Genomic DNA, 12,986 nt, shown 5'->3' with positions numbered 1-12,986 from the left:
TCAGCGTTTGAGGGAGTTGGTCATTTGAAAATGAGTGGTTAAACATATCACGCAATGGCTCAAGGATCAGGCCATGGAACTCTTTATAGAACTCACTACAAAACCCGTCTGGTCCTGGGGCCTTACCATTTTGCAGATTCTTAATTGCGAACATTATCTCTTCCTTGGTAATAGGGGCATTAAGGAGGGACCTCTGTTCTTCGGAGATAGTAGGGAGCTCAATCTTACCAAAGAAGTTCTCCATTAATTTGGGTGCATCCTTTGGCAGTTCTGAGGCATAAAGGTTTGTATAAAATTTCTTAAATGAGTCACTTATCAATTTATTTTCATATAAATGATTACCATCAGAATCAGTAATAGTAGCAATTGACTGAGAGTCAGCCCTCTTTTTAGCTAGGTATGCCAAGTACTTTCCTGGCTTATCGCCATGTTCATATAGCTTTTGCCTGACAAATCTCATTTTCTTTTCAGCGTCCTGTGTTAGGAGAGAGTCTAGCGTTGATCTAATGACTGATATTTCCTTTAATAGGGCAGGAGTGGGCGTTTTAATGTAGTCCTTCTCTTTAGTTCCTAATTCACCCTCTAACATTTTTTGCTTTTCCCGCTTTTTCCGTCTCTTAGTAGCTGTGTATGACATAATCAGACCCCTGGCATACGCTTTACAGGTCTCCCAAAGGAGCGAGGGGTTATCTGTTGATTGAGAGTTAATAGAGAAAAATGCTTTAAACTCTGTTATAAAGTATGATGTGAATGTATGGTCTTTAAGAATGGTTGTGTTCAACCTCCAATGTCTTGACCGATTGAATGCCCCGTTGAGTTTTATGTCCAGGATCACCTCAGCATGATCAGATTTGCTCATATAATTTAAAAAACAAGTTGCTAGGTGCATGCAAAGCCATAAGCAAATAGATAAACTCAGATATACCTAAAAAGTTAATCAGGTGATTTTCCCACAAATATTATATACTTCTTGCAATTCTACACATTTTGTCTGCAAGGTTGAGCCCCTCGGGTGTGTGCTTAGTCCCCTGTACTCCCTGTTCACCCACGATACTAACACCATCATTAAGTTTACTGATGACACGACGGTGGTAGGCTTGATCATTGACGACAATGAGACAGCCTATAGGGAGGAGGTCAGTGACCTGGCAACAACCTTTCCCTCAACGTCAATAAGACAAAGGAGCTGATCGTGGACTACAGGAAAAGGAGGGCCAAGCACGCCCCCATCCACATCCACATGGCTGTAGTGGAGTGGGTCGAGAGCTTCGAGTTCCTTGGCGTCAACATCACTTAGGAATTAACATTGTCCAACACACACCAATACAGTCACAGGTTTAAAAAATGGAGCTTAGGTCATGTGTATGGCGTGGCCAATAGCCCACAATTTAGAGGCCCTCCTGTTGGCCGCAGTGACAAAATGTTTTAAAGCTAATATGCTGCAATTCTACACATTTTGCCATGGCTTATGCTATCTGAGTGACAAAACAAAACATTACTCCTGAATGGGGCGGCAGGGTAGCCTAGTGGTTAGAGCGTTGGACTAGTAACCGAAAGGTTGCAAGTTCGAATCCCCGAGCTGACAAGGTCTGTCGTTCTGCCCCTGAACAGGCATTTAACCCACTGTTCCTAGGCTGTCATTGAAAATAAGAATTTGTTCTTAACTGACTTGCCTAGTAAAATAAAGATTAAAAAAAAAAAAATTGTAATTTTTTTTAGAATGTTAGATTCTCCCTGACTGTCTACCTTTTTTGATTTTGATAATTGTTAGTTCTCAAAGATGATCTTCCAAAAAAATATATAGGTCTGTTATCTTTTCTACTTACTTAATCTGGTTTTAGACGTTTAAGATTACACTGAACGGTTTTCCATCCCAAATTTAAAATATAAAAAAAATATGAGGTATTATTAGGTACACCCATCTAGTACCAGGTCAGAACCCGCTTTGCTTTCAGAACTGCCTGAATTCTTCAGGGCATGGGAACCTTGCTCAATTGATATCAAGGGACCTAACGTGTGCCAGGAAAACATTCTCCACACCATTACACCACCAGCAGCCTGAACCATAGACACCAGGCAGGGACGGGGCCATGGACTCATGCTGCTTATGCCAAATCCGGACTCTGCCATCAACATGACGCAACAGGAACTGGGATTCGTCGGACCAGGCAATGTTTTTCCATTCCTCAATTGTCAAGTGTTGGTGACCGCATGCCCGCTGGAGCCGCCTCTTCTTGTTTTTAGCTGCTGGAAGAGAGGACCTGGTGTGGTCCTCTGCTACAATAGCCCATCCGTGACAAGGACTGACGAGTTGTGCCTTCCGAGATGCCGTTATTTGCCTGTTTGTGGCTCGCCTGTTAGCTTGCACAATTGTCTTTTGACCTCTCATCAATGAGCTGTTTTCGCCCACAGGACTGCCGCTGACTGGATGTTTTTTGTTTGTCGCATCATTCTTGGTAAACCATAGACACTGTCGCATGTGAAAAGCCCAGGAGGCCAACCGTTTCTGGGATACTAGAACCGGCACGCCTGGCACTGACAAACATACCACGCTCAAAGTCACGTAGGTCGCTTGTTTTTCCGATTCTAATGTTCAATCGAGCAGAAACTGGATGCCTTTTTATATAGCAAGCCACAGCCACGTGACTCACTTTATGTAGGAGCGAACCATTTTCGTGAACATGGTGGTGTACCTAATGAACTGTGAGTATAAATACACAGTCTACAAAATATTAAGAAAACCTTCCTAATATCGAGTTGCGTTACCACCTTTTACCCTCAGAGCAGTCTCATTTCTTTGGGACATGAACTCTACAAGGTGTCAAGTGTTCCACAGGGATGCCAGCTGATTCTGACTCCAATGCTTCCCACAGTTGTCAAGTTGGCTGGATGTCCTATGTGTGGTGGACCATTATTTATACACACGGGAAACTGTTCAGCATGTAAAACACAGCAGTGTTGCAGTTCTTCACACAAACTGATGCGCCTGGCACCTGCTACAATAAACCGTTCAAAGGCAATTCAATCTTTTGTCTTGCCCATTCACCCTCTGAATGGCACGCATACACAAATCACAATTGTCTCGAAGGCTAAAAATCCTTCTTTGAAATGAAATAACACATGGAATCATTTAGTAACCAAAAAAGTGTTAAACAAATCAAAAATATATTTTAGATTTCAGATTCTTCAAATAGCCACCCTTTGCCTTGATGACTGCTTTGCACACTCTTGACATTCTCTTAACCAGCTTCACCTGGAATGCTTTTCCAACAGTCTTGAAGGAGTTCCCACTTATGCCTAGCACTTGCTGGCTGCTTTTCCTTCACTCTGCGGTCCGACTCATCCCAAACCATCTCAATTTGAGTCCTCTTATGCAGAACTCCATCACTCTCCTTCTTGGTAAAATAGCTCTTACACAGCCTGGAGGTGAGTTGGGTCATTGTCCTGTTGAAAAACAAATGATAGTCCCACTAAGCGCAAACCAGATGGGATGGCGTATCGCTGCAGAATGCTGTAGTAGCCATGCTGGTTAAGTGTGCCTTGAATTCTAAATAAATCACTGACAGTGTCACCGGCAAAACACCATAACAACACCTCCTCTGTGCTTTACGATGGGAAATACACATGTGGACATCATCCGTTCACCTACACTGCGTCTCACAAAGAAACGGCGTTTGGAACCAAAAATGTCCAATTTGGACTCCAGACTAAAGGACAAATTTCCACCGGTCTAATGTCCATTGCTTGTGTTTCTTGGCCCAAGCAAGTCTTCTTTTTATTGGTGTCCTTTTAGTAGTGGTTCCTTTGTAGCATTTTGACCATGAAGGCCTGATTCACACAGTCTCCTCTGAACAGTTGATGTTGAGATTTGTCTGTTAAGTGAACTCTGTAAAGCATTTATTTGGGCTGCAATGTCTGAGGCTGGTAACTCTAATGAACTTAGCGTCTGCAGCAGAGGTAACTCCGGGTCTTCCTTTCCTGTGGCGGTCCTGGTGAGAGCCAGTTTCATCATAGTGCTTGATGATTTTTGCGACTGAACTTACAAAGTTCTTGAAATGTTCCGGATTGACTGACCTTAAAGTAATGATGAACTGTCATGAAAAACCCTTGAATGAGTAGGTGTTCTAAAACTTTAGAACGTGTGTGTGTGTTTATATATATATGTGTGATGTATGTATGTATGTATATATGTATGTATGTATGTGTGTGTGTGTGTGTGTATATATATATGCACAACCGTTCAAAAGTTTGGGGTCACTTAGAAATGTCCTTGTTTTTGAAAGAAAAGCAATTTTTTGTTGTTGTCCCATTTTAAAATAAAATTGATCAGATATGCAGTGTAGAAAGAATCAACCTTTCCAGCTACAATAGTCATTTACAACATTAACAATGTCTATTTCTGATCAATTTGATGCTATTTTAATGGACAAAAAAATTGAGCTTTTCTTTAAAAAACAAGGACATTTCTATGTGACCCCAAACTTTTGTGTGTGCGTATGTGTGTATTTTATATTTATTTACATACTGTTTGGACATATGCGGCCCTCACAATACTTTTCTGTGCAGAAAAAAACACTGCAGTTGTGAAGGCACGACAACGACTCTTCCCCCTCAGGAGGCAGAAAAGATTTGGTCACTCAAAAAAATACAGCTGCACCATTGAGAGCATCTTGGCTGGCTGCATCACCGCTTGGTATGGCATGGCGCTACAGAGGGCAGTGCGTACGGCCCAGTACATGACTGGGCCTGTAGCTCCCTGCCGTACTGGACCTCTATACCAGGTGGTGTCAGAGGAAGGCCCTAAAAATGTTCAAAGACTCCAGCCACCGAAGTCATAGACTGTTCTCTCTGCTACCTCACGGCAAGTGGTACCGATGCAGAAAGTGTGGAACTAACAGGACCCGGAACAGTTTGTACCCCCAAGCCATAAGTAGTACCCCCAAGCCAAATAGCTACCCGGACTATCAGCACTGACGCCCCTTTGCACCAACTCCTTTGGCTCATCACATGCACTGCTTCTACTGCTTATTATCTATCCTGTCACTGTACCATCTACCTATATGTACATACTGTATCTACCTCAATTACTTCGTAACCCTGCACATCAACTCGGTACTGGTACCCCGTGTATATAGCCAAGTTATTATTACTCATTGTGTGTTTATTCCTCCTGGTATTATCTTTCTATTTTTCTCTGCATTGTTGGGAAGGGCCCTTAAGTAAACGTTTCACCGACGCAAGTCACCAGAGCCAGCCTTTTCAGTTTATCTACAAACCCCCCCCTACTACAATTACCAGAGAAAACACTGGTGCTGATAGTCGTGTTCTGTTTCGGAATGCCTCCTCTGTTGATGGTTTGGTTATTTTTAGGCCGGTCTGTGTGAAAGTGAGTGGAACTTGGGGAGGTAACATACACCACCCCTCCGTCCTGGGGGTTGACTCCAACCTTACAGCTGTGTGAGCACACACAGTTGTGCGCACACACACACACACAGAGTTTTGTTAAACAAAAACACACACAATTGTGACACAGCACACAATACACCTCAGGGCTTATAGAAAGTATTCACACCCCGTGACTTTTTCAAAATATTCTGTCACAGCCTGAATTTTAAAATGGATTAAATAGATATTGTGTTACTGGCCTACACACAATGCCCCATTTCAAAGTTAATGTTTTTAGAAATGTTTTCAAATGAATTAAAAATGAAAAGCTGCAATGTCTTTAGTCAATATACATGTACGTAACAAGTCACATCATAAGTTGCATGGACTCTGTGTTCAATAACAGTGTTTAACATGTTTTTTTATGACTACCTCGTCTCTGTACCCCGTACATACAATTAGGTCCCTCAGTCAAGCAGTGAATTTTGAGCACAGATTCCGCCACAAAGACCAGGGAGGTTTTCTAATGCCTCGCAAAGAAAGGCACCTATTGGTAGATGGGTAAAAAAACAAAAAAATGACATTGAATATTCCTTTGATCATGGTGAAGTTATTATTTAGACTTTGGATGGTGTATCAATACACCCAGTCACTACAAAATACAGATGTCCTTCCTAACTCAGTTGCTCGAGAGAAAGGAAACTTCACCATGAGGCCAATGGTGACTTTAAAACAGAGTTTAATGGCTGTGATAAGAAAACTGAGGATGGATCAACAACATTTGATTTACACCACAATACTAACCTAAATGACAGAATACAACTTTTCCAAAATATGCATCCTGTTTGTAGTAAGGCACTAAAGTAAAACTGTAAAAAATGTGGCAAAGAAATGTACTTTATGCCCTGAATACAAAGCGTTATGTTTGGGGCAAGTCCTACACAACACATCACTGAGTACCACTTTTCAAGCATGGTGGTGGCTGCATCAAGTTATGGGTATGCTTGTCATCGGCAAGGACTAGGTAGATTTTTTGGGGATAAAAAAGAAACTGAATAGAGTTAATTAAGCACTGGCAAAATCCTAGATGGAAAAACACTGGTTCGGTCTGCTTTATAAACATACACTAGGAGATACATTCACCTTTATTGTCCAACCTAAACACACAAGGCCAAGTACACTGGAGTTGCTTACCAAGACAACATTGAAGGTTCCTGAGTGGCTTAATTACAGTTTTGACTTCAATCGACATGAAAATAATCTATGGCAAGACTTTAAAATGGCTATCTAGCAATGATCAACAACCAACTTGACAGAGCTTGAAGAATTTTAAATGGAATAATGTACAAATATTGTACAATCCTGGTGTGTAAAGCTCTTAGAGACACAGAAAGACAGCTGAAATCCCTGCCAAAGGTGAATCTAACATGTATTGACTCAGGAGTGTGAATACTTATTTATATAAGATATTTTTGTATTTAATTTTCAATAAATTAGCTATATTTTCTAAAAACATGTTTTCACTTTGTCATTATGGGGTATTGGTATTGTATGGGTGAGGGAAATAATCTATTTAATCCATTTTCAATTCAGGCTGTAACACAACAAAATGTGGAAAAGGGGTATGAATACTTTCTGAAGGCACTGTAGATTAAGTAACACACACACACTGGGGTTTTGTGTGAGTGTGCCTGTACGCATTTGGCCAGTAATTGCAGCTGATTAGGAACTCCCGAGAGAGCAGACTCGGAGTCATTAACTGCTGTTTCCGGCTCCTCCCAAATCCCCCCTTTTCTCCCTCCTGCTTCTTATTCGCTCTGTCCATTCTCACTAACAGAAGGACACATGCAGTAACACCACTGGAACTGGACCATTGTCTCAGTACTTGACTATCTACTTAAGACATTACTGTACACCTTTCTAAGATACCTCATTGTTATACAACCTGGTTAAAGGAAGTTTTGTTATATTAGTCACTGTATCTTATTATGGGTCCTCCTTCTATCACTCCGCTTTGTTTCGCACCATTTGGGTGAACTATCTTTAATAGCGCTAACATTAGTTACTAAATCAGAGAGACACTACAATGTATGCCAGAGTGCAATGTAGGTCTATGTGACTTTTCCCACTCAGTCATTCATAACTGCCCCTTTTTTTATGCAATTCTCTGATCCTGAAGTAGGATAGCAGGAGTCTTGCTATTTGCGTGCATTTATCACAAATAATATCTCAACTCAAATGACCTACTTACCACTCCATTGCCATATTTTGTGTTTTAGCGCTTTCACTTTATTATACCAATTTCTTACGACCCCGCTCTTGTTTTCCCTGTCTTTTCCTCCTCCTTTCCCTCTCTCACTCTCTAGCTCTTTCTATCCCTCTTGGAACTGGTTAGGAACTGAATTATCAGGGCATAGGAGATAATGTCTTCATTTCATTCTTGTCTTCTTTTTGTTGTTGTCACAAACACAGAAGGGTGGGTCTCATACATATATTGGCTGTTGATTGAGTGAATACACACATTCCCCTTTAACCCCATATGCGTCCTCTTCTTCCTTCGCACTCTTTACCATCGTATTCCTTACGTTCTTCTCAAAGTTTCCATGATGAATTCTAGGGCTGTGATGTTACCAGTAAAAAAAAATGAACATGAAGCAGACCATGTTTTGGGTCTTTGGTCCTTTAAAAACCTACTGTATGTAAAATAGTGTGTGCTATAGCTTGAAAAATAAATAAATGTGACTGTAGATGGGATGACAACATAACAGAGTATGTGAGTTGAGCGGTCAGAAATCCAGCTCATCGCTCACGGAGTTGTGCAGAGGGATAAACTGCTGCTCCAAATTCACTCCATTCATTTAAAATCACCATTTAACCAACACCCATCTATTTTTGTGACTACCTGGACCGACCATTTGGTGTCGAAACCATTTTGGTATTTGAATAAACAACATGACAAGGTGACTGTAAGAAGCGGTCATCATTTCAAAAAGGCTACATGTTGTATTAAACAGCATATAAAAACTAAGTTGACCAGAAGAAGGCTATATTAAGACAGTCTAAATAATACCTTTTTGTAACCTGTTATTAGCCTTTTATTTCAAGTTAAATAAAAATAGCCCCTAAATGAACTGAAAAGTGCCTTTTATTAGGCTACAGTGCTTTTTTTAATGCACTTTTAGAAACACAAGTTTGGCCAGAGTCTGTGGCTTCAGGCTCATGTGACGGTGCCTGAAGAGCAGTCCAGTAGCGGAGAATACCCTCTATGCGCTTGCAGAGCCACTGGGGATGCTAAACACCCGTCGGGCCAGGATGGGCAGGGATGCGGAGTTGTTTTAAAAATATTTTTTATATAGGTAGGCCTCAAGGTTTTTAGGCTAATAACCCAATAAAAACAAAAAGCTCCTTGAAATTAGGTAAAATGTCAGGCCTATTGGGCCAAAATCAATGATAGCCTATTGTATAAATAAAATGAACTAAACTTTTAAGAGATCTGATTTTTTTGTCAATAAATACTTTGCTACAGTGACACACTTAGCTAGCCACCTACCTCGTTCATTTCTGTTAGCATGTGCACGTAGTACACCATCATGCTTTTGGGATACATGCCTTTTCAAGTTCCACAATGATTATTTTAGTCGTGAACACTACATCCCAGCACTCCCTCTCTTAGTCTTGGTCCTCCTCATCTTTGTAAGTCACCTTGATTTTTGCACCTGTGTTTTATCAGTTTCTTTCTGAAAATATTTAGCAAATTCCATGACCGTAGCTAAAGCAAGAGGCTAGCGATTAACCAAAATGTTTTTTTTAAACAACTAATTGATCAACGTTGAAATCAATTTTGCATTGTGAACTCAGTGCACGTTGCACAGTTTCTCTAGCGATAGATACATCAGATCTAGCCTGAACTGTGCAATGTAGTAGGTACAGTGCATTCGGAAAGTATTCAGACCCCTTGACGTTTTCCACATTTTGTTACGTTACAGCCTTATTCTAAAATGGATTAAATTGCCCCTCCCCATCAACCTACACACACAATGGCAAAGCAAAAACAGTTTTTTAGAATTTTACCAAATGTATTACAAATAAAAACCAGAAATATCACATTTACATAAGTATTCAGACCCTTTTACTCAGTACTTTGTTGAAGCACCTTTGGCAGCGATTACAGCCTCAAATCTTATTGGGTATGACGCTACAAGCTCGCCAGACCTGTATTTGAGGAGTTTCTCCCATTCTTCTCTGCAGATCCTCTCAAGCTCTGTCAGGTTGGATGGGGAGCGTCGCTACACAGCTTATTTCAGGTCTCTCCGGAGATGTTCGATTGGGTTCGAAGTCGCTCCTGTGTTGTCTTGGCTGTGTGCTTAGGGTCGTTGTCCTGTTGGAAGGTGAACCTTCTCCCCAATCTGAGTTCCTGATCACTCTGGAGCAGGTTTTCATCAAGGATATCTCTGTACTTAAAAAATATCCCCACAGCATGATGCTGCCACCATGCTTCACCGTAGGGATGGTGCCAGGTTTCCTCCAGATGTGACACTTGGTATTCAGGTCAAAGAGATCAATCTTGGTTTCATCAGAACAGAGAATCTTGTTTCTCATGTTCTGAGAGTCCTTTTAAGTGCATTTTGGCAAACTCCAAGCGTGAGGTAATGTGCCTTTTACTGAGGAGTGGCTTCCATCTGGCCATTCTACCATAAAGGCCTGATTTGGTGGTGTACTGCAGAGGATGTTCTCCTTCTGGAAGGTTCTCCCATCTCCACAGAGGAACTCTGGAGCTCTGTCAGAGTGACCATCGGGTTCTTGGTGACCACCCTGACGAAGGCCCTTCTCCCCCGATTGCTCAGTTTGGCTGGGCAGCCAGCTCTAGGAAGAGTCTTGGGGGTTCCAAACTTCTTCCATTTGAGAATGATGGAGACCATTGTGTTCTAGGGGACTTTCAAAGCTGCAGACATTTTTTTGACACAATCCTGTCTCGGAGCTCGGTTTTTGCTCTGACAGGCACTGTCAACTGTAGGCCCTTATATAGACGGGTGTGTGCCTTTCCAAATCATGTCCAATCAATTGAATTTACCTCAGGTGGACTCCAATCAAGTTGTAGAAACATCTCAAGGATGATCAGTGGAAACAGGATGCACCTGACCTCAACTTCGAGTCTCATAGCAGAGGGTCTGAATACTTATGTAAATAAGGTATTTCAGTGGTACTTTTTTTGTTAATTTGCAAAAAATGTTATGGTATTGAGTGTAGGTTGATGTTATTTTATTTAATCCATTTTAGAATAAGGCTGTAATGTAACAAATTGTGGAAAAAGTCTAGGTCTGAATACTTTCCAAATGCACTGTAGTTGTAGTTTACAAGAGGCCAATAATCTCCATAGTTTAGTGTATTGAACGTGGTAATTAACTGCAATGACCATAATCCATTGCACAGCTACTAGTCCTGTGTTTCTTTTACACCTGCTACAGAAGAGGCAGAAGAATGCCTGATCGTGAGGGGATATAGAGAGCACCTGTTGCTTCGCTAGATATCTACTTGAAAATACATGATCTAAGTGATTGATAGTTGGTATTCAGCAGGCATAAAAGTATGCCTTATTTACTTTGAAGAACTACAATATAGTGATTTTTGTCAGCAGCAGCTCTATAGAGATGAGATGATGACTTGGAATTAAATTATAAAGTTATCAGATAAAACAAATGTAATATACAAAACAACCAAAATATTTTGTTAAACTAATGTGAATACATGGTTAATAATTGATAAGCATTCATGGGCAGTCACTACCATCATGGGACTTTGATTAATTGTTTTATTCTGTGTATTCAACCCAAATAATTTAAACCGAAATCAGAGAAATAAAATAATAAATAAATAAATAATCAAACCGAAACCGAATCAACCTCAAAAATAACTAATTGCCCAGCACTAAGCAGCACACAAGTAGACTGCAAATGCATGCTGGAGTGGGCGAGAAGGCCGACTCTCCAGCCATTGAGGAAACTCGCTCCGCGCTCCAATCAAATTTGGCACGATCCACTCCTTGTGCCGCTCCTCTTTCCGCGCCATCTCCGCTCACATATACTCTGCAACATAATGATGTTTGTTTCCAACATTAGTGCTGTTTTCCTAAAGAAGTTAAATCCGCTTCATGTTTTGTTTCCTTGCCGTCCCGGCCCTAGTTAATTCTCATGAATGGGCACAGTATGAATATTCTGGGGAAATGCTGGGTGAAGTTGTGTGTTCAGTGACACATGGGCTGTTGTGGGGTACGTTTTGTTTCATTATAGGAAGAAATTGAAGACCTTCTGAGGTGAGGAGAATGAATGAATTAGATTTGCTCTGGAATTTTTCATCCACAACTACAACTCTCATAGTCATGAAACCAACAGAATGGGCACTAACTCCTCTCAAACATCTTAAAAATGTAATTTCTACTTGGAGGCAAATGTAGACACACACACACACACACACACGTATTCAAACACAAGGTCATACTCATTCAATTAGTATTTGCTATACACATTTTCCATACAGTGCCACATGCACACACACACTCTCTCTTTCTCTGTATGCACAGGCTGAATAAACCACACTGGTTCCAGGGCTGGGTGAATAAAGGTGCTTTTGTCATGAGGGGGTGGGCAGTCTGGAAAATGGATGAATGTTCTCTAAGTTGGCTCAGACATCGCGCCTCCCTGCTTACTTTCACAGCACATCTAGAAGAGGAGGACCTCTGCAGATGGGTGGGGTAGGGAGGGGTGCCAGGGGGGCAGGAGACAGGGTGGGGCTTGAAGCCAGCCAGTGAGCTCATTGGAACAGCATGTTTTTTCTATCCTGAGCGTGTCGTTTTTGGAAGGCATACGAGCTGCGTCTGAGCCTCTCTGTCAGTCTCCTGTTCCAGCTGCATGAGAGAGGCCACCTCAGCCTTCTGGGGTACCCCTCTCTGGGGTACCCCTCTGCCTGCTCCTGCTCCTCCAGACTCAGGCTGTTAAACTGTGTGCTTTTTGAGGCATTTTCTGCATTCTTTCTTTCCCCCCTGTATGTTTAGTTTTTTTCTACCTCACACCAGTGTGAGAACTGAGTTGGGAGCTGTGTGGACGGACAGAAGAATTTCACACAGAGCCGCTGCCATGAAGCGAGTGAGAAGACGACAAAGGTGGAAGAAGGTGGAAAGTGTCCTAATTGGAAACGTATTCTCTCTCTCTCTCTCTCCCTCAGTCGTCTGGTGTTCCTGCTGTGGAAAATGACCCTCTCGGCGCGCTCCCTCCAGGATGGGGTAAGTGTTCCCTCCACGTACACCTATATCTTCTCACCACACTAAGACTATTAGTAATCAGTGGTCCCAGGACATGAGACCGGACTGATGAGTAAATGGAGATGCTATTGAGTCCAGTGATGCTGAAGAGGGGCATCGACACCTGCACTGGTTGTTATGAGAGTGGGTTCTGAGGCTTTCAAGGGCACAGGACTTTGTTTTTGTGTTGAGGGGGGAGAGCTGGTTTGTGTGTTTTTCTCACGCGTACACTCTCACACAGACACACAGCACTGTTGGCCCACATCTATTGTTTGGTATCTTGTAAACATTGTGATATACAGCCTTG

General features: G+C 41.7%; 1 protein-coding gene across 3 annotated transcripts in view; it reads left to right on the top strand.

The window, feature by feature from the left end:
* Positions 1-12,986, top strand: part of LOC115134357 (NEDD4-like E3 ubiquitin-protein ligase WWP2) — a 49,365-nt gene that overhangs the window by 21,777 nt on the left and 14,602 nt on the right. For all 3 annotated transcript variants that reach the window (XM_029668221.2, XM_029668222.2, XM_029668220.2), the window contains exon 11: positions 12,604-12,661. In XM_029668221.2, the coding sequence (XP_029524081.1) occupies positions 12,604-12,661 (58 nt within the window). The remainder of the gene's footprint in view (positions 1-12,603; positions 12,662-12,986) is intronic.

Source organism: Oncorhynchus nerka, linkage group LG9a, assembly GCF_034236695.1.
Source record: "Oncorhynchus nerka isolate Pitt River linkage group LG9a, Oner_Uvic_2.0, whole genome shotgun sequence".
NCBI classification, from domain to species: domain Eukaryota; kingdom Metazoa; phylum Chordata; class Actinopteri; order Salmoniformes; family Salmonidae; genus Oncorhynchus; species Oncorhynchus nerka.
Note: the sequence above shows the minus strand (reverse complement) of the source record. Positions and strands in the feature narration are given on the sequence as shown.